The sequence below is a fragment of the Pelodiscus sinensis genome, chromosome 6, assembly GCF_052426305.1.
Source record: "Pelodiscus sinensis isolate ZL-2025 chromosome 6, ASM5242630v1, whole genome shotgun sequence".
NCBI classification, from domain to species: domain Eukaryota; kingdom Metazoa; phylum Chordata; order Testudines; family Trionychidae; genus Pelodiscus; species Pelodiscus sinensis.
Window position 1 is genome coordinate 112,889,933 of NC_143057.1, and position 27,067 is coordinate 112,916,999.

Consider the following 27,067-nt stretch of genomic DNA (forward strand, 5'->3'; position numbering starts at 1 on the left):
TCCATCACTTTATCTCACTTCCCTTTAAACTCTGTTCTAGTTGTAGCCTTCACAGCCTCCTGCAGCAAGGAGTTCCACAGGTTAACTATTTGCTTTGTGAAGAACAACAACTTTCTCTTACTAGTTTGAAGCCTGCTACCCATTTCTTTCCTTTGGTGTCCTCTAGTCCTTCTTTATGGGAACTCAGGAAGAACTTTTCTGAATGCACCCTCTCCACCCAACCCCTGCTTTTATCCTGTCCCCCCTCCGTCTCCTCTTTTCTAAGCTGAACAGTCCCAGTCTCTGTAGCCTCTCTTCATCTGGGACCTGTTCCCAACCCCTGATCATGTTAGTTGCCCTCCCCTCTCCCAGCCTTTCTCTTCCCCTCTCCCACCTCCTTTTCCCAGTCTCCCCCAGTTTTTTTTCAATAAAGACAGAGTCAATGTTGGAAGAAACGTTATCTTTATTTTGTACATCAATAAGAAGGGGGGCTAAGGAAGGGTAAGTGGAAGGAGGTGAGGGAGGAATGGGGTACGAGCCCCCGATGGGGAGGACTGGGCTGGCTCTGCGGGCTTCTGGGGGTGGAAGCTCTCCTGCAGCCCCCCAATTACTCCCTCTCCCCAGATGGCAGCCTGCGGCAAGTGCAGCTGGGCTGATGGCCGAGTGGTGTGATGTGCCCAGTGTGGGCACTCATGGCACTCCAAGCCAGAACTTCTTTGCAAGCGGGGCACCCCTTAGAACTGTGTGTCCGGGGTGGGGGTCGGGACCCTTTAAGCGCAGCCCTCGGCTAGCCTGAGACAGCATCTCCATGCTCTAAGTCCTCCTTTTATGCCCTGCCGGCACTGCTTCCGGCCATCCTTAAGCCCTGTTCAGAGTCCACTCAATGTGGACTTGCTAGTTCGAACTAGCAAAACGCTAGTTCGAACTAGTTTTTAGTTCTAGACGTGTTAGTTCGAACTAGCTTAGTTCGAATTAACTAATTCGAACTAAGTTAGTTCGAACTAGCGCTGTAGTGTAGACGTACCCTGGGAAACTAAACGGCAGAACAGAGGGCTTTTTCCATTGTAGGTAAACCTCCTTTTCTGAGGCATAACTTGCTTTTAGCACTACAGCTATTGCACAAGAAGGCAGGTGTAGACGTTCCAGAGGAAAAACATCAGTGTGGACACTCTCTTGCGCAAAAGCACATCATTTTTGCCATGTGCTTTGAGATGTGGATGTGCTCTTGCACAAGAAGTTTTTGTGCAAAAACTCTAGTGCAAAAGCCTTGTTGCACAAGAAGCCAGAGTAGACGTAGCCAAAGAGTATTTTGGAGGGAGACTCTGTTCTCCAAAAGTGAAAAGGTTTTTTTGAAGCTTGCTAGCAACCCAATGAAACCATATGTGAATTTGCATGTTATTTGCAGCAGTTGGCCCAGCACTGTGAATTTGGGGACATTATGATGATCGTGCTCAGTGATATTTTTCTGATTGGCATAGGCAATGATTGTCTGGGTGAGCAGCTATACGCTGAAGATTCTAGAACTAAAGATGATAAACGTTGATTGATGCCAACTTTTCATGCCACGGTGGTTACAAGTGAAGCATTTTAAGAGGGCTCAGGCGGAAATGGGTTCTGTGTCTTAGCCAGGTGACCCATGGGAAGGGCAAGAAGAGTTATGCCCCTCCCCAGGCACCTGGGGTTGGAAGGCACATTCAGCAAGGAACCACAGCAGCAAAAGGAGTAGAATGTGGGGCTTGCAATGCTAGCAGTGCCTCGAGTGCCTACGTCACCCCCAGCTGCATCTCCTGAGGACTGTACAGCCCCACTGAAGGACAGAGCTGGGGACAAAGCAAAGGAGAGTACAGCTGCACTGCAGGAGCTGCCAGTGTGGAGCCACCCAGAAGCCCCACATTCAACAGCTTTCTCTGTTGTGGTTCCCAGAAGAGCCTTCAAAAGGAGCAGAACTTGAGGCTGCCACTCCCACGAGCCAACACCTCGTGCTAGTGGCCGCTCTGGTGGAGTTGTACAGGCAGTCCCCGAGTTACGCGGATCCGACTTATGTCGGATCCGCACTTACGAACGGGGCCCTCTCCCTGGTCTCCAGCAGACCAGGGAGAGGAAGCAAAGCGGCGGAACACGCGGGCAGCGGGCAGCCCAGACGCGTCTGGGCTGTCCGCTGCCCGTGTGCTCCGGGGCTTTGCTCTGCTTTGCTCCCCATCCCCCTGGTCTGCAGACCAGGGGGAGCAAAGCAGAGCAAAGTGGCGGAGCACGCGGGCAGCGGATAGCCCAGACGCGTCTGGGCTGCCCGCCGCCCGTGTGTTCCGCCGCTTTGCTCCCTGTCCCCCTGGTCTGCAGACCAGGAGAACGGGGAGCAAAGCAGAGCAAAGCCGCGGAGCCCGAGGGCAGCAGGGCAGCCACGGCGCGTCTGGGCTGTCCTGCTGCCCCCGGGCTCCGCGGCTTTGCTCCGGGCGCCTGTGGTACAGCAGCTGGGGTGCTGCCGGTTGGTCCCGTAGCGCCGCTCTGGGCGCTACGGGACCAACCCGGCAGCCCCCCAGCTGCTCTGCCCCAGGCGTCCTGATTCAGCCACTGCTGGTCAGTTTCAGCAGTGGCTGAATCAGGATGCCTGGGGCAGAGCAGCTTGGGTGCTGCTAGGTTGGTCCAGTGGCGGCGCTACTGGACCAACCCAGCAGCACCCCAGCTGCTCTTCCCCAGGCGTCCCCAAGTCAGCCGCTGCTGAAACTGACCAGTGGCTGACTACAGGAAGCCCCTGCCCCGGGCTTCCTGGAATCAGCCGCTGATCAGTTTCAGCAGCAGCTGACTTGGGGATGCCTGGGGTTCTTAAGTTGAATCTGTATGTAAGTCAGAACTGGCGTCCAGATTCAGCCACTGTTGAAACTGATCAGTTTCAGTAGCGGCTGAATCTGGACGCCAGTTCCGACTTACATACAGATTCAACTTAAGAACAAACCTACAGTCCCTATCTTGTACGTAACCCGGGGACTGCCTGTACTAGTGCTGCCTCCAACTCTGTTGTCTGACCCCAGGAGCATCAATGGTACAGCTACACCTGTGGAGCTGCTGGCATGTGGCCACCCAGTGGCCTCATGTTCTGCTCCTTTCATTGCTGCGGTTCTGGAGAATCCTGTGGTTCAGAAATCTGTCTCCAGTGCACCCCACCAGGATACGCAGAATGGCAAGGGAATGGGGAGAGCATGAGGTCCCTGAATTGGGGGCAGGGAGGGGAGGAATCACGTGGGGTGTCATGAACATGCCTCCTTTAGCCAGTTCCCCCCCTTTGTGTCCCTTCCATGAGTCTCCTGTTCCTCTTCCATTGCCTACTCATGAAATGCTACTTACTCCCACATCACAGCCCCAGCTACTTACTCCCACATCACAGGGCTATGTCTAGACTGCAGAGTTTCTCCAGAAAAACTCTGCCCATCCAAAGAATGCATCTGCTTTTCCAGAAATTTTTTTGAAAAAGCAGATGCATTTTTTGTCATCCCTGTAAGCCTCATTTTACAAGAAAGAAGGGATGTTCTGAAAAAAGGTTTTTTTTTCCCCAACATTTGGCCCAGTGTAGAGAGCCTCTTCCGAAAAGCCTCTTCCGAAAAAAGAATTGGAAAAAGATACGCAAATTGCGATTTGCATATCTTTATCCAAAAAATCCACCCCACCCCCCACAAAAAAAAACCAGTGGTGTAGACATAGCCCCAGTAATGAACGTTGACAACCTGTATGTCTAGAGCAGAAACAGTACGGTGCTATTTGGGTAAATTTCACTTCCTGCCTGCTAGAACTGCTATGTGCCAGGTATCGGAAGGAAGGATACTTTAAGATGGTGAGCCATGATGTATTCATTCACATTGATGTGAGGCCCAAAATGCCTACTGTTAATTCAGTGTCACATAAAACCACCTCTGCCTGTACCAAAGGTGCTGCTGCTGGTATTCTGTATGTTGAGAAATTAATGGTGCACCACTGAAGTGCACAGTGGTTATGGGTGCTCAAATTAACATTCTTCCCTTTGAGCTAATTTGTAATTTGGACATTTGTCTGAATGCAGTTGGAATGTCTGCTTTGCAGACCGTGAGTGAAGCTTTCTATTCAGTGCTCTATTCTTGATGGCAAAATTTTATATTGTTAAAGGAGCTGCTGCACATGCTGTTTCAATTTTGTACTACAACCTGTGTATACAGTTTAATATTATGGAAGAACTTGCACAGGATACCTGGAATGTAGACTAGAAAGAGGTACCAAATATATCATTCAGAGACGCCATGATTTTTTTTTAACAGTGATGGTGTTCAAGCCACAGGATATGTGTACTCTCTGCAGTTGGGTTCAACACCAAGCCTTTTGCACTGCTTGCATATTGCAAACCTGCTGCACTTGTGGTCCAGATCTGAGCAGAACTGCCATGAAAAAAGATAATGGTATCATCTGGGAGGGCAAAGGGCCATTGGATTGACATTCACTGTGACAGTCTCCCTCATGCTTTATGAAATGGACTTATGAACACAAATATGCATAACTCAAAGATGCTTTGGACAAATTGTCTCATGTAACCTATCAATCTTAATGTCTTAATCTGCTGAATCTGTTTATCTTATTTTGGTGTGTGTATCATTCTTGTGTGTAAAATTAGACATATGAAGTATGGAATGATTTATGGTTTTTAAATGTGTAAATGAAGGGTGTTTCAAAGGCTGGGATGCCTCAGTATCTGGGCAATCATATGCAAATAGCCTTTTGTCCTTAAGTCTTAGCAGTGGTTGGTTTTAGGAAGTCACATGACTTACCTAACTGGTAGGGACTGAACAGGTAGCTTCCTATGCAGAAGTGGGAATCTTTAAAACAATGGGAAATTTAGGAGCTTCTTTGTCTTTTGGCTGGCTGGACACACTCCAGGGAAGGAACCAAAGACCCCTGGGTGAGGAACAGCCCTTGTTTGGAAGGTTTAGCTGGAAAAGAAGTGGTTTTAGTGTGAGTTCGGAATGAGTTTATACTGAGGTTTTAGTATTAGAATTAGCTAAGCGTTTTCTGTTATTTAAAATTTATAATCTACTTCGCTCTGACAGGTCTCACTTATTACCACTTAAATCCTACTGCTTGTACTTAATAAAATCACTTTTATTTTCTATCAAGCCTGGTGTAAATCATTGTTCCCTGGGGGTGCAATCAGTGTATACATTCCCCCTTTCATTGTTAAAGTGAACTTACTTATATAAATCCCATTTGAGGAGTGGTATCCTGGAAGCTGAGCCCTAAGCTGAATTCTCCTTGGAACTGAAGAGGTTTAGTGTCTGTACTGCTTCTCGGGGGGACACTGATCTCAGCTTTGAGCCTTGATTGGCGGGGGGGAGGGACCAGGGTGCTGGCCCAGCAGCACAGGGTGGTGAGGACCCCCAGAGAGCAAGAAGGCGAGTGTCATTGGCCTTGTCATCACTTTGGCCCCGGGGTCTTCTGTGACTGCACTCTGTCATGCTCACCCATGGTGACCATGTGCAGGAAGAATGGGAACATATGACAGTGTACCGATGTTAGGGTGCTTAATACGTATGTGAAATAAGGGCGGTTTCAACTGCAAAACTTCAAAGGGATGTCAGGTAAATAGATTCTGGATTTTCTCTGAGTTGGATTACTAATGTTGGTATTGGCAGATACCCATGGCTGAAAATGTGCAGTTATTATTGACTTTCAGTGTGCCATCTGGGAGCAACTCCCTTTTAGTTTAGTTTCTGCTCCTGAGATATTTCAGAGAGTGGTCTCTCAGCTGCTTGATAATATCCATGGCTCATGTTGCTATTTGGATGACATTCTCATCTTTGCTTAAGACCCTTCCTGAGCATAATTGTATTCTGGACCAGGTGCTAATCCAACTCCAACAAACTGAGACACAGTTGAATGCAGCCAAATGCAGTTTTGCAAAAAATGCTGTAACATTTCTAGTGCATTCGCTGTCAGTTGATGGTGTGACAGCAACATCTGAACAGCTGCAAGCTGTTGCTTCGCTACCATTACGCACTGATTGAAGCAGTTTATCTTCATTCCTTCACCTAGTTCAATACATAGTAGGGATGTAAAGTGTAGTTGATTAACCGATAAGCAAAAGTTTATAGGTTAATGCTATAGACTACACACATCTTACACCCCCTCCCCCCCCGGCCAGTACATTTTTTAGCAGGCTAGCTCAGTCCTGGCTTGTGCCAGGTCTGGGACCTACTACCCCCACTGTGCCTCTGCATTTAAAGTGTATTAGGAGCCAGATGGGCAGGCAGCCAGTTCAGTTCTGGCTTGGGCCAGGAGCTTATCCCCTCCCCTGGACAAAGCCTGCTACAATCCTATGTTGCTGCCTCTGACAGGCAGCTGGGCCATGAGGGGAGCTGGTTTTTAAACTGGCTCCCCTTGTGGACCAGCTCTTGCCTTGATACAGAGGCAGCAGCATGGAGTGGCAGGGGGCTCCTCAGGATTGGGGCCGGAGGATTGCTTCTGGCCCTACTCCCGGGGACTACAAAATAGTCAACTAACCAATGAGAGTTCATTAAGTTAATCGACTAACAGATATTTAACATCCCTAATACACAGGTGGCTGTACGTGGCCCCATTTTAGTATCCCTGCCAAGTGCTGTAGGATTTAATTCAGGGTCCGGATCAGTTTGTTTGTACTAAAGAGGCAAAGTAGGGTTTTAAAAATCAGCGTCAATCCCTTTGTCAGTGCAGTCCTATCCTTATTTTGATCCAAGAAAGGTCATATTGATTCGAACCAATGTATGGAATCAGTGCATGGGTGCAGTTCTGCTCCAGGAGATACAACTGGTTATATTTGCCTCCCCCACTTTCACCCCAATGGAAACAAAGTCTTCCCAGACTGAGCTAGAATTCTTTATGGTTTTTGCCATTGTATGTTTCAGTGTCTTAGTGGGAAGACATTTTACATTAGAAACTGATCATTTGCCTATTTTGGGCCTCTATTAAAAACTACTGACCTGCTAAGGATGAGGCTTCAAGGGTGGATTATTTAGTGCATCAGTATCTCTTTAATTTGATATATATCAAAGGAAGATGTATTTTACTTACTGATGCTTTTTCAAAAAAATTTTCTGGGTTGATGCCCTCTTATCCAGCTTTTTTTTCTTACTGAAAGAGAAGCCAACTGATTTTGGACAGACCACTGACGCTACTCTGAGATGCTGAACTGTGCAAGATATGTGCTGTGCGAGTGGATTGGATGGACGGAGTCATTATCAGAACTTTGCATTATACAAAATTCAGTGAAGCCATGTGCTACTCAACATGTTCAGGAGCCCAGGTGATCAGTCCAGCAGCATTGTGACAGTCCTGGAGGTGGCACATAAAGGACATTTGGGAGCTATGAAGATGAAGGATCTTCTGGGTAATTATGCTTGGTGACTAAGGCTGCACTCAAGATATTAAGCATCATGTGACAACACACTCAACCTGCACAATGGTCCTTGTGCTCCTTTGAAACTGGTAACCATAGACAAACCCAGGCAGAGAACTGCAAAGGATATTACTGGCCTCGGATGCACTGCATGGCTATGCAGTGGTGATGGTTATAGACTATTATTATTATTCATGTTACCTTTCTGCATTAATAATTTCACAAAGCACCTTACAAGAGTTCTTTTTATGTCAAATTTATTTACAATGCCTACCACAAACCCTCATTTCAGATAAGGGGACACCAGGTGGTAGTCCTGTATCCAAAGTATATCACAGGTAGCTGATTTCTTCTTTCCCAATCATGCATTTTGCTGAGCTTGCAGTCAGTATTGGGAGTTTTGAGAGAGATGTACCTTCTGATTTCAGCTGTAGATGACCACATCATCTAAGTAGGCTGCTGCATATGAGCCATGTTGTGGAAGAATTTTATCCGGGAGTCATTGGAATGTTGCTGAGGCATGGTGGAGGCCAAAGCGAATAGTCTGAAATTGATAGAGGCCAAACCATGTGGCCGAGGCCTCTTTATCCAGGTGGTAGTGTGGCAAAGTATGTTTGTGACAAGCTGTGAATGAGCAACTGGGGATGGATTGCTTGATGACTACCTGTTCTGTTCATTCCCTCTGAATCACTTGGCATTGGCTACTGTCAGAAGACAGGAAACTGGGCTAGATGGACCACTGACCCTGTATGGACATTCTTAAGTTCCTGCCGAGCAGCATTCCAGCAGAGAATCCCAAAGGGGCCTAGGAGCCTTTTACTGAGGCCTGAGAGGCAGGAGTTTCCAGCAAGGGCCAGTCTAGAGCATGGAGCCTTGCTATAATCCTTAAAGGCTTGTGCTTCCAAGATCATGATGTCTGATCACCAGCTCCCCTGAATTGGGGACACCTTGGGCCTCGGGCTGTTGCTCGTGTAAGTCAGTCAGAGCCATGTCCATCAGCCAGACCACACTGGCAGGGACTCTGGCTTGTGTTTGAGCACTAATCTCTGTCCCCAGCTGGAAATATGTGAGTTAATTGCTCCACCATGATGAGCTCTACCATCTCAACTCCAGTCCAAGTCTTCAGCTTTAAGTACCTCCAGCGTAGATCTTTTAATTTCTGGGTTGCCATGTGAGGCCAGGTTCCCCTGGGACACTTCTCCTCCACAGAAGCCCTGTCAGAAAGTCTCCTCAGTGCTGAGGTAGTCATGCAAGGCCACTTTTACCTGCCCATAGTTTTTGGCAGTTGTTAAATCCAGCCCCCAAATTGTGATATGCACTGGTCCCATCAGGCTAGATGACAACAGGGTGGCCACTATTACCTCTTATTCAAACATTATCAGGAAGGTCTCCAGGTTGTCCTCAGGTCTCATCATTGTGAATTTCACTGGCATGGGCTGGACTACCAGGCCCAGGACCGCCAGCCTCTGGAGGGATAGCCCTTGGGGGATGCTGAGGCTACATCAAGGCCACTACCTATTGGACCAGTCTTTGCTGCTCTTTCTGCTGTAGTGCCCCTAAGTCCTGGACTAGGTCTTGCTATTACGGCTGCTGTTGCTGGATCTTTGTCATCAATTTAAGGAGACAGTCTAGGTCCATGGTGTCTCCCTGGCCAATTCACATTGCTAAGTGGAGAGTGTTTGAGTGACTGGGTCAGTCACTTCTCCCCCTTCTCTAGGGATGGGAAGGATACTTGCATTCTCCAACAGTTGTTGAGGGGTTGACTCTCTGTTGGCACCTCCTTATAGCTGGCATGTGTGACAGGACTGTTTTTTCTCCACTGGAGTCTGCAGCCACTGAGCGCTCCACCTCTGGGGTGGCCTGTCTCTTTCTGTGACGTGGCTCCCGAGCCTGACCATTTCCAAGTCTCTTCTATGGTTCCAGGATAGTCCATAAACAAAAAGTAAAGGGAGTTAACACAAATACAATGAGTTAATAAGAGAAAGCAAGGAATGACTCCCCTCTCAGAGTGTATCAGGATCCGGACCATGACCACCCTTCCCGCAGGAAGGGACCTTCAGAAAACTGTTGTGGAACCTGTTCCTTATACTGCAGGCTGAAGGTCTGTTCTGTTCCCTGGTCTGCCTGCAAAGGAGCTGTTCTGCTTCTCTTAACTCCCCCTCCTGCCTGTGAATAGTGAGTAGTATCTGTTGTATTGTATTCCAGCTCTTATGGCTGTAGATAGAACTTTTAAAAGCTCAAGCTGAATACAAACCAATGCACTGAGTCTGCAGAAAGCATGGAACAATAACTTAGAGGTGTGACCTGCCTCATATCTCAGTGGGTTCTTGATTCATGAACCTACAGGTGACAAATTATGTCAACACTGTTAACTGTATCAGAGAGGTAGCCGTGTTAATCTGAATCTGCAAAAGCGGCGAGGAGTCCCGTGGCACCTTATAAACTAACCAAAGTATTGGAGCATAAGCTTTCATGGGTAAAGACCCACTTCGTCAGATGCATGTCATGTCATCTGACATGCATCTGACGAAGTGGGTCTTTGCCCACGAAAGCTTATGCTCCAATACTTTGGTTAGTTTATAAGATGCCACAGGACTCCTCGCCGCTTTTGCAGATTCAGATTAACACAACTACCTTTCTGATATGCATCTGACAAAGTGGGTCTTTGCCAACGAAAGCTTATGCTCCAATACTTTGACTAGTCTATAAGGTGCCACAGGACTCTTCGCCGCTAACACTGTTAACTGTTTCGCTGCTTATCATAATAACAAAAGCATCCAATTAATATTTATACTGCACAATTCCAGATCATTTCCCATATCTGCAGAGGTGTCAATAGCTCCTACTTGCACCCTGACAGCCTCTGTAGTTATAAATTACTCATACAAAATTCTGTGGCAGATTGAATGCTGAAAAAGTGGAGACAATATAAAAATATATTGAATATATCAATATCTAATAAATATCACAAAGGCTAAAATGTGTCCTGTTCACATTTAAAAATATTTATTTGTAAACTTGAAAATTGTTATAGTTCCCAGTGTACCAAGCAATATACCCCAGAAATGCAGAAGTGTTGCTGCAAGAATTATCTTCAATTTGTCACTGAGTATGTGCAGCCCTTGTGTACATTATATTTATATTTTATTTATATTTTACTGTTACTGTTACTGTATAGTTTGATTTGTTCAACTTTTCCCACATGTACCATATTTATTACACCCTTTTAATATGATGATGTGGTTATTGCAGATATTTTAAAATATTTAAATTAATAAAACAAAATAGATTATATCTATACAGCTGTGGCACTTACTGGGTATCTGTTACATCTCTGATAATTACATTATCTTCTCTCCTGAAATACTGATGTGATGTGGTCAATATAACCATGGGGGGGGGGGGGGGGGGAGATGTTAATGTGTTTAGTTTTCTTACATAACATAAAACTTAACATAACATAACATAACATACTGCATTGCAAAACCTAAATGAAAAAGGCAGAGATTATGCCACTGAAGCCTTAAGAAAAAGTAAAACTAGAGATTAGGGCACCCATTATTTCCTGACAGATTATATTATAGAGGGAACGCCTCAAAGCCCTGAGGCCTTTAGCAAATGGTGATGTTGTGGCTCCTCTTTATCTGTTGAAAGGAAGCCACATATGACCTCAAGACAGGTTAGCAAAAGCCACCTCCCAGATGGACAGGGTTTGACACATCATTCTGTTTCTTTTTCCATACTCTTTTTTTTTCTACAGAGAATGAATGCCATCCAAACTAGGGCTCACCACGAATTATTCTGTCCTCAGGCTAAACCCTGCTAACATATAATTAGTTTAAATAATAAATAATAATAGACTTTTCTTTGAGTTCCCCATGTGCATTGTCTTTTTTAATGTCTGCCTTTTAAACTGCAAGCTCTTTGGAACAGGAACTTTCTTACTTTTGTGCCATGTACAGTGCGGAGAATTGTTGGCACTAAACAAATAATAATAATAATAATATAATAGAGGCTAACTAAATGTCACCTCATTTTTCAGCTGCATCAAAACTTCGATGCACAGTAAGACAGCAACATTGCATCCTCACAACACAGCCCCTGAGCACACTTTGGAAACACACAAACATCTCACAAACACTTATCTCTGACCATCTTACACTGAAAAATTACACTCAGGTGCACCTATTTATACTAGAGCAGGCAGTAAAACTTGCAGCCCAGTTCTAGCCTGGTCAATCATTCCAGCTCCTCCTAAATGTTCACCACCACTAGCTGGTGCCCATCACTTTGGAAACCATCAGGGCTCCTCAGTTCCTATTTGTTTCCTTCATAGGGAGCTTGATTTTCAAACCCAAGTCCCCACTAGCCTCCTGCTTCATTGCATTGGCTTGGCTGGGGGTGAATGGGAGGTTTCATTTATCCTGAACAGAAACCATCCTCCACTTTCCCCTTCCTCCTCCTCCTCCCACCTAGACTGAGCTGACTCCATCTTGGTCGACTCTCTAGCCTGTCTGTTTATCACTGACTCTATCCATTCCTTCCCCTCTCCCTCCTCCTTCTCTCCCTCTCGTCATTGTCCGTAATAGACGACGCGGCGGCAGCAAGCAGCAACGTGCAGCGGCGGCGGCAGTAGCAAGCGGCTCTTTCTCTTTATAAACCCTGCTGTATTGCCCGGATGTGAATGGATTACAATGTATCTTTCAGGGAAACATATTATTACCAATGTCTCCATGGGGGAGTCGATGAGGAGGAGGAGAGATCTGTAAACTTGGAACAAGTTTAAGACTTTTTTTTTTAACGAGGAAGAACAGAGGGAACACATCTCACCACCACCAAGCTTTTTAATAATTTGTTAATAACCATGTGCTTGTAAAAACAAAGAGGGAAAAGTTGTTGGATTTTTTTTGGCTGGCTTTTATTTTTGTTCTGCTTGGGTGGGGAGATTTTGTGACAATTGTTTTGTGGTGGTTAATAATAATTAAAAAAAAAAAGCCAGGTGTAGAAGTTCTTTTAAATCTGTGAATAATCCTGGACCAGGACTGAGAAACAGTTAAAGTACTTGTTTTGTTTTTGGGGGTCAAACACATGTGAGCTAATAAAGCACTTTTGAAGAAGATTTCTCTCTTTAAAACTAGATATATATTTCCTTGGACTGTTGTGAACATATTTGGGGCCATTAAGGTAAAGTTTACAATTTGCTGTTAGAGTAACTTGTGTGATTTCTTTTTTAAAAAAATGTTGATCCCATTGTGTTATTGTAAAAAAGCTTACAACCGGTGCAACGTGTAAATGCAAACTGAAAATAGGCTGTAATAGCACAAGTGTAGTTAGATGAATGAACTTATATTGTTCAAAGGATCAGTCGAATGAACTTATTGCTTTGTTTCCTGATGGAAAATGAAGTCTGTTGAGGTTTTGGAGAAGATGGGGCCTGTAGCAGGAAAATTTGAAGTAAAAGTATAACATGCTGTAAGGATGGAGTGGGAAGGGTCCGTTGGCATCGTCCCCAGAAACTTGAGTGCAAAACAAATCAAATGGTTGATTCTCTCCCCTCCCCCCCCCCCCAAAGTTTGCAGCAATACTCTCTGTAGATTGAAACCCAGCATGTGAAAATGTAGCGTTAGGTACAAAAAAAAAAAAATCACAGCCAAACCAAAACAGAATTTTAAAACATGACCTGGATAATACAGAGGGGGAAATATTATTCTGCTTGGCAAAGTCTTTGCATCACGTGTATTTACAGCCTAGTATAAACTTGCTTTGCCATGTGTATTTGTGAGAGCTGAAGAAATTTAAAAGTATACTCAGTTTAAAAGTGCTTCGGCCTGGGAAGAAACCGGCCACAATTGACTGGGATTTCAAGCTTATATGATCTGCGGGTATGGAGGAAAATGAGGTGCCCGATTGCGTTTTTCTTTTTTGGAGGTGTTAGTGTGAAAGCAAATCCCAGAGCCAGAGGGGAACGCGCTGTTTCTGCTGCTGCTGCTTTGTCCCCTTTCCTTTGCTGAACTTGCAGTCCGGCTTGTTTTGGTTTGTTTGCGGGGTTTTTTTTTTCTTCCCTCCCTCTTGCTTTCTCCTAAGGCAGAAAGAGTTTGGTTCAGAGTCAGAGCTCTGCCGTGTCTTGCTCTTTCGTGGCGGTAGCGGTGTGTGCTTGGTGAATGCAGGGGATAGAGCAATGAAACCCAGAGCTCGGTACTGTGCTTGGAAGGGGAGTCCCCTCTCTCCTCTCTCGGGCGGTACGTACTGGAGCCAGGCTAGAGTCGATCGGTGGCCGGCCGGTGGTAATGGTGGAGCTAAACTCGGATCTGAGGGCTCGGACTGGCGCTGCTGGAAGTGGCTTGCACAACACGCGGCTTTTTTTTTTTTTTTGAATTTATTTATTTGCCTCCACGGGAGCTGGGAGCGCTTTATGGAAAGAGTCTCCTTATGCCCCCCTCCTCCCGCTGCCCACTTTACACGAACTGATGACTTTGCAAAGGGGCCTGGGGTGGTTTTTATTTATTTATTTATTTATTTTTTAGCCATCCTCTTTCCTAAATGAGGGATTTGGTCTAATTGTCAAAGCTCGAATTCGCCCTCCACCCCAACCCCTTTCACTCCTCAACTCTGATTTCCCCTTGCACCCGGCGGTTCGTCTCTCTAAAGACTTTGTGTCTCTCTTTAAATTTCTTTACACGCCACTTTACGTGGAAGGAGGAAAAGGAAAAAAAGTTAGGAGCGGATGGCTGTAGTTTCTTCTCTGCGATTCTCATTCATTCCTCGCTGAACCTCCTGTTGCATAAATGATGCGCTGAGAGCGTGGCTCTATTTTTTTTTCTGGATTTGGGTTTAGCGTGGATGTTACCAGGTTTCGATCGTCTCTTTGGAAATACAATATCGCCTTTTTGTTGTTGTTTTTGCTGCCCCTCCATCTTTTCCCCTCCCTTCTTCTCAACACCCCCCGTTCCCAATCTACCCGTCCCCCCCACCAAAATCCGATTGTGTTTCCTCTAAGGCTCGGGACTGGGTTTCTGATTGCGGTTATTTCCATGTTTCTAGGTTTGTGTGATTTTGCTAAAATGCATCACCAACAGCGAATGGCTGCCTTAGGGACGGACAAAGAACTGAGTGATTTACTGGATTTCAGTGCGGTAAGAAACAACGGTGGAAATTAACAACAGCTGTAAAACATATCTTCTAGCTGATCTGTTAAACTAAAAAACAACAAAAAAACCCAACAAGAACAAAAAAAAAACCCAAAACAAAACTGTGATCTAAGTACATTGGGTAATTTTTAATCAGCAGCTAGACTCATGGTAAATATGCTCGCTTAAAAAAACAAAAACAAAACAAGTCTTATTATATTTTCTTGTTCGTGATGGGAGATGTAATTTTGTTCCTAGCTTACTTTTAATGTCATGGATGTCCAGAAATTTTTACAAAAAATCGACCCTTCTAAAAATGGACATTTCTCATCATTAGTTAATATTAACAATAATATACTACTCCTCAGCACTTACATTGTGTTTTACATTGTCAAAGTGTTGATGGCACAAGAACTAATTAATTACTAATTAGTTACTTATATTCTACTTTCAGTTCTTCCCTTGTTTCATTTTTTTGGCACATTGAGAGTGCAAAGAAATCCACAACTGTCTCAGTTTAAAGTTTTCACTGAAATCTCAGATGGCTTCTGCTGCCCTTATGCCTGTTTAAATCTTTCCTGAGGACACCTGGATAGATGGTGCTTTTTTAAAGTACTTTTTCGTCTCTTTGGGTTTCTTGTAAATAGCCTAGCTTTGAGGGCAAATGTGAACCTGGACGTGTGCACTTGTCTAGTTTTATCCCCCCCCATCCTTCCTCTCCCCTCCTCCTCCTCTCTCCACCCTTCCTCCCAATATGTCAGGAGCATTTATTTAAGGAAAAATCAGTTTGGTGTAAGATGCATGTGTGTTCTAAAAAGAATCTCAACCCTACCACAACAATCAAAATCACCTTGTAAATGAGGCTATTTCAGGCTTTTGCTGCTGCTGCTGCACAAGACTTTCCTTTGGAGAAATGACTTTGGGAAGTTTGGCCAGGAAACGTAGCCTAAGGCAGCTTTGCAGCCTCCTCTTTGCTTGTTGCACTTTTTCCATTTGTTCCTTCGCTTTTTGCAGGCTCTGACTCAGGGAAGGTGCGTACTATCCACTAGACACGTCGAAGAAGAGGGAAACCAATTAGGGTCGAAATAAATGCTGGAGAGAGAGAGAGAAGGGGGAGGGGAAGAGAGATTGAGAGAGAGAGAGTCTTGCTTCAAATTGCTCTCATATTAGAGACGAAATGAGAATTTAGGGCAGGTGGCACTTTGCATTATTATTATTTGGGTTCACAGATGACAGGCAAATCCTAAAACGGGATGGAAATGGACATTGCTACATTTATGGCCAAGGTTTCAACATAAACTTTTTTTTTTCCCTCGCCTTTGTCAACCTAAGAGTTTGATTGGGGATTGTTCCTCACTAAGTTTGGGTAATATTATTAGGGACTGTGATTTTTCCAAATGTTAGTTATATTGTTTGGGATGCTGAGCCTAATTTTTTTTAAAAAGGTGGTGATGGTAAGGGGCTGGGGTTGTAAGAAATACTGTACCATTTTCGGGTCTGAGATGGATGATTCATGTTAAATAAACTGCTAGTGTTCTTATGTAGAGAATGTAGAAGGAACTTTGAATTAACAATAAACAGAAGAATCTCCTGTTTTCCAGCAGTAATGTTTCTTTGTTTCTTGTAGATGTTTTCACCTCCTGTGAGCAGTGGGAAAAATGGACCAACTTCTTTGGCAAGTGGACATTTTACTGGCTCAAGTATGTAAAACCTTTGCTTAGCATACAGTTAAAATATGTTCCTGTTTATTTACGTGCATTCTGTCTGTTTTGGTTGTGTTAATCTGTTTTGGAGACCACATGAATTGAGCACTATACAAGAACTATTATTATTATTTGGATAAGTCTGATTAGAACATTTTCAAATATTTCCATACGTTGTTTATTGCAAATAAAAAAGCCAACAGTATAATTGTTCTAAGTAATCTAGATTAAATTTATCTCTCTTTAAATCAAGCATTGGAAAATGTTTTAATTAAATATTCAGTTTCTGTGCTTGTATGTGATGGACAATAACCAAAACAGCCAAGATACGACATAGTTTCTAAATAGGAATAAAGTCTTTTTTATCAGTCAAACAAACAAATAAAAATCATAATAGAAAGATCAAGCGTACTAAAGGAACAAATTCTTAATTTTAGAAGTTAATATTTACTATTAGAATATACTTGATCAACTTGAAATCTGAAAGCTTTTCTATTTAATTTGATACACTAGTACCTTTTCATGTTTTGCTGCTTTCAAACAGTTGTGTAAAATAAACTGGATATTTTATTATTTTTTGTAGTTGTAGTATATTGACAACTTTTTAATGAATAGGATCCTTGTTGGTGGTGATATAGATATAGATATCTCGTCCCATGTATGCAATAGGACACCTGTGCAAGGATTGTCTGGCAACTAGAGAGCAGTTTTTTATGGGAAATATTTATATCCCTGACAACTTCAAATGAGACTCATTTAAATGTCTTTATTCTTTTATCTGTTAAGTTCCATTTAAGAGGGTTTCCACATTGGTGCATGTAGTGTTTAGGATGTCACATATATATCCACAGTTAAAACACCTGAAATGTCTTAAAAGTACTGGCATAACTGTACAATGTACATAACAGTATTATATGCAGAATATTGCTCTATATCAGATGGTAAATTTGGGTAAGTCTTTACTGCAAACTGTCACTGGCTATCTAGATAAGTTATTGCATATAATTTCATGTCTGGTATTTTCAATTTGTACTCAAATAATAAGAGTAAGCTTTTCTGTGCATTCAGTATAACCATTTTTATGAATTGCACTGTTATATTAATTAACATTTAATTTCTAAACAAGGACTTTCTTACCATTAATTTGAAGGTAGTCTGTAGTGTATAATATTTGTTATATTAGCTGCTTCTTACAGCTATTCAACTCTAATTTTTTGGTCTCCTCTAAAAATAATAAGATATTTATGAATGTTTATCATAAATATAGTTATTTTCAGTGTGGTGATTTTGGAGATTTTACTCATCTCAGTATCTTTATAGTCATAGTTTGCCTAATATTTCTAATGTTAAAGTGCGTAACCCTATTTTTATTACTATATTTACAGTAGCTATTTTCATTAAATGTATAATATTCAATATATTTGTTTTCATTGAACAGAAGTGTTAAGCATTCATGCCAGACAAATCAATTTGTCATGCTTTTGTACAGTCAATGCAGTAGCTAACTCTTGTCTAGCAACAATTAACTAGATGGTTATATTTAAGAAATTTGTCTTCAAGAAGTCAGTGTGATAAAATAACATAGGATAAAAATTCTATAATTTAGTGAAATTAAGTTTGAGTGATGTATCATGTCTAAAACTGAACGTATAGAAATACTTTGGAGCATCATTTCTGACATGCAAATGATTTAATGAACTGAGGTAAGTCAATAATATTAAGATGTGGACCATTTAAAATAATACCTCTAATTAAAATTCATATATAAACTCACAATCTATGATAATGTGCATATGCTTAAATATATCACTTTGTGACAGAAGAGGGTAGAATTATGCTATCTGATATGTAGAAAAATATTGGTAAATTTTATTCACAGTGGTGTGAAAAAGAGTGTACATTTATTCTTTGTGGAAATAACTTGCAATTTACTACAGTATATAAAAATCTCCTGTTTGGTAATAAGACAGGGAATAATTTAAAATACATGTTCATTGGTTCCCAAAAAAGATGACCCTGCCCACATGTTGAAAGTATTGTACCTAGTGCACTAAATCATATATCTGTGGCCTGATGATATACTTGTATGATGAAAAAGTGAAATCATTGTTTCATAGTGTTCTTGTTGGTCAGTTAGCTTTCTTTAGTAGTGCCTTGGAAACTACTGCAAGATATGTTTTAGATGAATATTCAGCAGCATTAAAATATTAATATTAGTAATTCAGAAATATAATTTATTGTCCCAGTTAAACACATTGAGAGTTTTTTTTTATTTTAGTTAATACAGTTTGTTCAAAACTGAGACTTAAATGCAGTTTTCTTTTTTTATCCACTGGACAGATGCATTTTAAAAGTTTGCCTAGACAAATGACTTTACTCCTCTGTAAAAACTGATATTTCTTGTGTTGAAGAGGCACATGTGTTGCCTTGAAACTTCTCAGAACATAAAAGACCCCAAAGAGAAGTAGTCCAATGCAGTGAGGTGAAACCAACTGTATTTTGCGAAGTGTGGTTACATTTAATCTTAAAGTAATCTTTTTACTCATTTAATACATGACGTTCTGTTGTGATTTGTAGCGTGTGAATGAATATAAAGTAGAGCCATGTGTCCTTTACTCTTTAATTTCACAAACATGGAATCTTACCACCTTAAGAAATGGTGAGTCTGCAGAGGAGAAAGGAATGTAATCTGAGCCACAGCCATGACATTCCCATGGAGCATTTTTCACATGAAAGGTTTTTGTCAACCCAGTAAAGGACCAGAAGCTTTTGTTTGATGTTTGCAGGTGTTCAGCAGAGAGCACTAAAACAATTCAGCCATGCTGGTTCAGAGACTCTATGACCCTAACAGGGGGAATTGGTGAGGACTGGAATTATTTTTAAGAGAACTTCCCTAGAGTTATTTCAACTTGTATATTTAATTTGTAAAGTGATTTAGTACCTGCTAGTCAGTGGTCTTAAACCAAATTTAAAAACACACATGTCCATTTGAATCAACCCTTTTTAATTTTTAGGAGAGCATGCCAAAATATCAGTCTATGTATCAATCTATGTTTCTAACATTCCAAAATATTTTCTGAATATTTGTCATTTCCTCCATTTATATCAGTTCTGTACAATAAATAATGTTAGTTAGCAGTTTGGGCATGAACCATAGGAAATAAGAAAGAGATAATAATTGTTCTTGATTATTGAGAATAAATTTTGAAACACATGTAATATTGTTGGTATGGAACAATTTGTTAGATCTAGTACATTGGTCACATCTGGCACATTTCAGATTTCCAGTTACTATATGGTGGTTACAAACTCCCTCTCTTCTAGTTGTGTTAAATTTTGGCGGCAGCTTCTTCTGCAAGTATTTAATTTTGCCTATGTTTTCAAGCATCTGTTAAAGATTGCTCACAGTATGTGTGTTTGAATATTGTGTGGATGAGAGCAAGCAATACAATAAATGAATGCTTAGGACTGGCCATTCTTACTGCGCGAAAAATCTTTGTTAGCATAGACATTACTCAATTTGTCAATTGATTTAAAAGATTTAAAACCTTGCTTTTAATTGTCTCTTGTTTGATTAAAGGTTGCCGTGAATTAAAGAAATAATTCGTGATCACTATTTTTCTAAGTAGAAAGCTGAGATTCAGTTTGACTTTGAAGTCATTTTGATTTGGGCTGTGTTTGTGGGTAAATTGTAACCAAATGTGAAGGGATTTAAACACGATTAATTTTTTAGCATTTCCTTCTGTGATAAAGTGCATATTTTTCTATTATTAGTTGATCAGCAGGAAAACTGATACGAAATGTAATATTTATCTTAAAAAGGATTTTGGTAGCATTTGGCTCTAGTGCCACCTCCGTTGTATGAACAGCTCCCATTAGTATCGGTAGGAGTTTGAGTGTGTGAGAGAATAAATGTCTAATTGTGAGAGATTTTTAAGGAGTGCTATTTATCTTTTTTAAAATGTAGAATTACTGTTCAACTGCAGAAAGTAAAACAAGACAAAGTTTTAACCGTGCAGGGCTGTAGTTTGAATAAACTGAGAAGTAGAAATTGGCATTGATACTCGATTATGTGTTGTCGTTAAATAGGTGCCCTGAAAGACTAGTTGTAAATGTTCAAATCTGTACTGGATTACGTTGAGAGTCAGAACTCTTTAAAAAAAACTTAGAAAAGTATTATTTAATATAGGCATGGGCTTTATTTGCATTTTGTGTCATTTATATTAACTTGACATGACTTTCCACCATTTTTGTGCTTTGATGAGAAAAAAAAGTACTTGTAGAAATCGCAGACCCTTGGCTCATTTAATCTGCCAGTCTTCAGTCTTCACTGTCAGATTGTATTTACGCATTGTGATATTCTTCTCTTATTTTGTCTTTTGTTAATCCTTGAGGATTTAGTTACTCAAGTACTCAAGAGCAACTACTTCCATATTTTTCATCACTAATGTTATGTAACTATGATTTGGATGAAAAAGAACGCTGAATACCTTCCATTCTTTCAGCTGTGTTTATGTATAAAGGGCTTGATCCTGCTCCTATTAGCATCAATGGCAAATCTCCTGTTGACTACTGGAGTAGGATGAGGCCTAGATTGTGGTGTTTGAATTGGTCCTGAGATAGCATACTACATACTTACAGGAGTTTAACATTTAGGAGTAATTCTGCTACCACTAGCAGCATGTATGTTATTTACAGAGTCAAAGTGAGTGTTACCCTATAAAGAGCATCCTAAAGTAATTGCCATCTATAATTATGTGAATATATCTTAAAATTTGAAACTAAATTAGTATCAATATAATATCAAAAGGAAAATATGACACCCTCTTAATCTCTGAAAGATCAGTGACAAACTGTAGCCTTGGAAGGTGATAGAGAATTTAGGTAACAGTTTACAAAAAAGGTTATATAGAGAGCAGTATCCTGTTTATTATTTATTTGAAACTGTAACATATACACATACTTTGTAATCTGCTGTATCTGTTTTTGTGTCTAGTATGAGTTTGTTGTTTAATCATGATCAGGGTATACCTACCCCTTTCTGTGGGTAACCCCATGTGTATACTCTGTAGTTCTGAAACATATATTTTCAGTGTCTGAATTATAAAAAATATGGATCGGGTCCAATGTCACCTTGAAAGTGCAGCTTGACAGAATCATTTGCAACTGCCATGGTAGTCTGTAGGCCAAATTAAGTAGTGACATAAATGATGTTATTTAGTGAGTGTTAGTTTTAAAAATGTGCAAGTGTTAAACTCATGTTACTTGCCCTGATTTGGCATTAAGTGGATTTCCAAAACATAGTAACTTGCACACAGAGGAATACAGTAGAAAAAGAGATTATTGGGAGGGTGTGAGATACAATAGGTTTGTTCTAATTTGATTTGTGCCCATACCACCCGCACACTGGCAACCAAATTCACATTCATTCATATAAGTGAATGCAACTCCCATCGACTGAATTTGATTCCCATAGAACACTATTGAGGCATAAATTATAATTGCATTGTGCACCTGCTGAACAACAGATCCTGCAAGTTGCACCACTTTGCCACTTAGACGCATTTTCTGGCCGTCTTACATTCAGTGTGTGATCTGCGCTGCCATTTATGCTGTGGTTGAATTTGGAAGTCCGGTGTTTGATACTAACGTTAGTAAATAACAGGTTTTAAACTCACTTTGGGATCCAAAGATGGTTGAGAATTAAATATGTAATGTTTTTTGACATCAGCAAATTTTCTTTACCATCCCACTGTAATGAGGAAATCACTTAAATAACAGATGAACAACTAAGTTACATAAACATATGTAATAGAACTATGTAATGAAAGTTGATGCTGTTAATTGCCAGAATCTCTCTCTTGAATGTTCGGAATCATAGAGCACTAAAGTCTGTCATATAAACAGTTTTATTTTGAGCTTAAAATTATTCTTTTTTCTTTCATTAGCTATAGGATAAAGTCATTTTCTAAGTTTTTCAGATCAAACATTTACTTCTAATAATAAACTACATGTTATATCTGCAAGTTTTTGGCCTAGAAAGGAGTAGAATTGGGATGACCCCTGCCTTTGGTTTTTCAATGTTTGATATTATAATGCTACTTTGCTCTGTTCCCATAAGCTTAAATAACAGATCTGCAATTACTTAATAAGGAACTTCATGTGTGTTCTAATAATTTGTACATATAGATCTTTTATCAACGTGGTTATGGATAAATGTTATCAGGGTAGTGATCATAGCCTTACAAGAGGTAGAAATTAACCTTGTCAGAAAAGTATAGATTCTTTTATATGATAAGAAATATTTCAAAGGATGAACTCATTTTGTTTGAAAGCTTTAGAGGGGTAGATGAGTTAGTCTGTAAAAGGAAAAATTTAAAAAATAACAAATAGTCTAGTAGCACCTTAAAGACTAACAAAACATGTAGATGAAGAAGTGGGTTTATTTTATTTTTTATTATATATGGAGATATACCATATCATAGAACTGGAAGGGACCTTGAGAGGTCATTGAGCCCAGTCCCCTGCTCTCACAGCAGGACCAAGTACCGTCCCTGACAGATTTGCCCCAGATCCCTAAATGGCCCCCTCAAGGATTAAGCTCACAAGCTTGGGTTTAGCAGGCCAATGCTCAAACCACTGAGCTATCCCTCCCCGCTGGGTTGTGCCCACAAAAACTCATGATACTATCTACATGTTTTGTTAGTCCTTAAGGTGCTACTAGACTATTTGTAATTGTGTTTAGATGCTTGTAGAACCATTGGGGCAAAATCCAATAGTCTTCACTCAGACAAAAACATTGAAGTAGGTTGGGTTGTATAGCTGTAAATAAAGTCAGATTTTTGGTCTCTAGAGCAGTAATGGACAATCAAGAAGAGTGAATGGGCTGCATGGGTGGACCTCCTTGATTTCAGTGGCCCACAGCAGCCTGTGTCCCATTGGGACTACATCTGCAGACCCCTTGTCCGTCCTTCTCCCCCATGGGCCTCTCACACACTGGGGCACTGGAGTCCCACACTTCCTACTCCTCCCCATCTCTCCCAGCACTTACAGAGGGCCGTCAATCATCTGATTTGTGCTCTGTCCCCACCCCTCCCCCTGCCTCCCAGTGCTTGAAGAGCTGCCAACAGCAAATTCACAGCCTTCCAGCTCTGGGAAGGAGGGTGAGGAGTGCAAATCAGTGGATTTGTGGTGCTCCAAAAGTGCTGGGAGGGAGAGGGAAGAGTAGGAAGTGCAGTGCCTCAGTGTATGAGAGGTGCATGGAGAAGGGGGGCAGACAGAGGTCTGTAGGCTGCAGATTGTCCACCAGTGCTCTAGATAGAAAAATCAGAGTAATACATGTCCTATTTAACAAATGTATTTATTTGCTTAGGCTATAGCTAATAGAATGGTGTATGTTGCATTCCTCCCTAACCTTTGTCTATATCTTTGTAAGTCTTTAAATTCATAGAGGTCCTTTGACAGAAATCTTGACCAATTTTTCTGTCTGGAAAGCACCAGTATATATTAATCACAATAAGAACAAACTGAGATTACTTTGGACAATTAGTCTGGCCCACTCTATTCTGCAATGTTAATCTCTACAACAAACTGCATGTAGGAATCTTAGTTTTAAACACAGAACCAGATTTTAAAAATTAACTACCAAAATTGTGTCTCCACATTTGAGTAGTTAATTATATTTGAATGCCCAAGAGCCCAGAACGTTGAGATCTTTAAGGTCCTCGTCTCCTGCTGTTGTTAGGTAATACAGCATACTTCAGAAGATCTGGCTCATGTGCCCAAGTTCTGCTACCACTAGCAGCATTTATGAAGTATAAACATTTGGGATTTGTGCCTTCATGCTATGTGTCGTCTTTTGAATACTGGGCCTCCATATGTCTTATCTAAGCTGTTCTCAATGAGGGCTTATTGCCTAGTAATCATTGGCAATGCTGTGGTAAAGCAGAAGTAGTGAGTGAATTTTTAGACAATTTTCTTAATATTTTTTTAGGCTTTTAAAGTATTTTTTTTTCTTAACAGACTTGCAGACATAGCAAAAATGTTGAGGGAAGTTGGCATGTTTACTTTTATTGCAAAAGTAAATAAAACCGCTGTCGATCAGCTTATCAAACAAGCAGGTGTGTTTAAAATCAGTTTATCTTGGTGGATTTCAGAGCAGTGAAAAGGTATTTTATTTAAAGATGTACTAACAGTATTGTTCCTATAAATGCTGTTGTGCTTTCTCATGACGCTGAGGATTTAATGAATGACTTTCTCGACTCCCCTTTGGTGGGGATGACAATCTTGAGTTTATTAACTCTATCGATCTGTCTTTGAAACAGCACTTCACGTGTTCTGTTATATTTGAAGAATACGTTTGAGGAATTTGTTTTATACTCCAGAGTTGATTTAAAAAAAAAAAAGATTCCTCTTCCACTTGATGGAAAGGCCTGTGAGGTTAAGATCATGTATTAAACACTTAAGTAGTGCCTTTCACATGAGCAGGGATTTCAGTCTATTGAAAGTACAAGATGAAATATTGGTAATTGAAACTGAATATTTAAGAAGTGTCTGATTCTTTCACTGAAATCAAATTCAACTCTTCAGTTGACTTCAAGGGGAGTAGAACTAGGCTTTAATTGGGCTTTAACTGTCTGGTTTCAGATTTGCTTTGAATGACATGTCCTGCAGCCCTTACTCATGTTAGTATTCTTATTGAAGTTAGTGGGAGTAGTTAGGTCAGTGGACTTTCATATATGATGAAGAGCAGCATATATGAAATATACATTAACAGATATTAGGGTATGTCTACACTACCCCGCTAGTTCGAACTAGCGGGGTAATGTATGCATACCGCACTTGCTAATGAAGCCCGGGATTTGAATTTCCCGGGCTTCATTAGCATAAGCGGGGAGCCGCCATTTTTAAATCCCCGCTGCTTCGAACCCCGTGTAGCGCGGCTACACGGGGCTCGAACTAGGTAGTTCGGACTAGGGTCCTATTCCGAACTACTGTTACTCCTCGTGAAACGAGGAGTACCGGTAGTTCGGAATAGGCACCCTAGTCCGAACTACCTAGTTCGAGCCCCGTGTAGCCGCGCTACACGGGGTTCGAAGCAGCGGGGATTTAAAAATGGCGGCTCCCCGCTTATGCTAATGAAGCCCGGGAAATTCAAATCCCGCTTCATTAGCAAGTGCGGTATGCATACATTACCCTCCTAGTTCGAACTAGGAGGGTAGTGTAGACATACCCTTATATTCATAGAATGAGAGTCATCATCAGAACTAACAATCCAAGTGGAAGGGGAGCTAAGGTGTCTGTCACAACTTAGCCTTTCTGATTCTGAGTAGCTCACAGTCCCTAGCCAGGGCTGTCCGTATGATAGCCTATCACCAGCTGTCTGTGGACAGAAGCACTGGCTAGAATCTGCAGCACTGTGTGCTCCAGTCTCCATCTCTTGACACCCCCTGGATATCTTCCCATTCTCAGCCCCACACTGGCACACCCTTTATTCTAGGATTTGCAAGAGTCTTTGGAATACAGCATGTGGCTGAATACAGTTTCTGTGCTGAGGGCATTCTCCTGTTGGCAGGAGTGTGTGTGTGGGGGGGAAGGGGATAGTTGCCCCCAGGCACCATACTGGGCAGGGACACCAATTTAGTCCCCTGCCTGCTTTTTCTCTGCCTGCCGCTGCTGCCGGCTGGAGCCTCCTCCCCGCCTCTCCGTCCCCAGCCCGACCCTCCTCCATCTCCACCGGTGGGTTAGTGTATGCAGGGGCCTGGCCCCAAATTGGAGGGAGCAGGGGAAGATGTGATACAAGCTCCCTCCTCCTTCCAGAGCTGGGCTCAGCTGTGTGCCAGGGTTGGGGCCCTGCTGTGTGGCGGCGGCGGGTGTGTGTGCACACAAATTTTGCCTTTGCCTCCATGCCTATAACACCCTCGGTACGCCTCTGTTGGATCTTAGGTTTTTAGAACCCCTTAATGCTGCTCTGGCCAGTGTAGTATGACTAGAACAAGGGTGAGAATCTTGCCCATAGAGTTTAAGGACAGAAGGAAACATTATGATAATCTAGTGTGTCCACTTGCTTAACACAGGCCATAGAATTTCACCCAATAATTCCTGCCTCTAAGCCAATAAATGATGCTTGAACAAGAGTATATTTTTGATAAAGACTTTGTCTAATCAGATGCACCAATATATTAGGTGGTAGGGTTCCAGTTCATTATATTTTGTGAATACATGACTAGATTGGACACCCCTCTGTCTGAATTCTGATATTGGCCATAAAAAAAAAGATTTCTTATCTGTTATGTAAAGTTGGGGATTGCCAGATTAACACAGCATAACCTGGTTTCTCCTTAGACCGTGAATTTAACTACGGTCAACCTGTTTGATAAATAACTGTTAAATGGTTTTGTTATGTTAAAAATAACGAAGCGTGAGTCCTGATTGAATATCAAGACAGTAATTTAATTTCAGAGGTTCTGGTACTGTTTATAAACCATTTGAGTTGTTTTGTACTTTGCGACATCAGCTAAAACTTGATTGAATTATATCTTTGTACTGTGAGAGCACCTGCCAGTGCCTCTAGACTAAGAGTCTGTCAGCATTTCCATTACAAACCTTCTTTCTGAGAAGTCTGTGCCTTGAATCTGAGCATTTGAACTTTTGTTCAGCACTGGTATATAAACTTTCAGCCTGGGAGCAGGAGATCCCCAAACTGTAACATAGTGAATAATATGTCGGTGCAATACTTTTTTTTTTTTTAAACCACTGGTTTTCCCTTTTAAGATGGTCTGATCCTGCATTCCTTACTTGGACAAAGCTCCTATTTCAAGTCAATGAGAGTTTTGCTAGATTGAAGACAGCAAGTGTTGGCCATCAGTAAG

At 41.6% G+C, this 27,067-nt stretch overlaps 1 protein-coding gene across 22 annotated transcripts in view; it reads left to right on the forward strand.

Moving 5' to 3' along the window:
* Positions 1-11,827: 11,827 nt before the first annotated feature.
* TCF4 (transcription factor 4) overlaps positions 11,828-27,067 on the forward strand; it is a 336,615-nt gene continuing 321,375 nt past the window's right edge. For 3 of the 22 annotated variants that reach the window (XM_025181408.3, XM_014570226.4, XM_075932633.2), the window contains exons 1-3: positions 13,472-13,605; positions 14,408-14,499; positions 16,121-16,193. In XM_025181408.3, the coding sequence (XP_025037193.2) occupies positions 13,545-13,605; positions 14,408-14,499; positions 16,121-16,193 (226 nt within the window). In that variant the 5' untranslated portion in view covers positions 13,472-13,544. Of the gene's footprint in view, positions 12,551-12,996; positions 13,266-13,471; positions 13,606-13,823; positions 14,217-14,407; positions 14,500-14,961; positions 15,525-15,608; positions 15,780-16,120; positions 16,194-27,067 lie in introns of those variants that run through there. The other 19 variants (XM_014570216.4, XM_025181409.3, XM_014570220.4 and 16 more) reach the window with 18 other exon arrangements.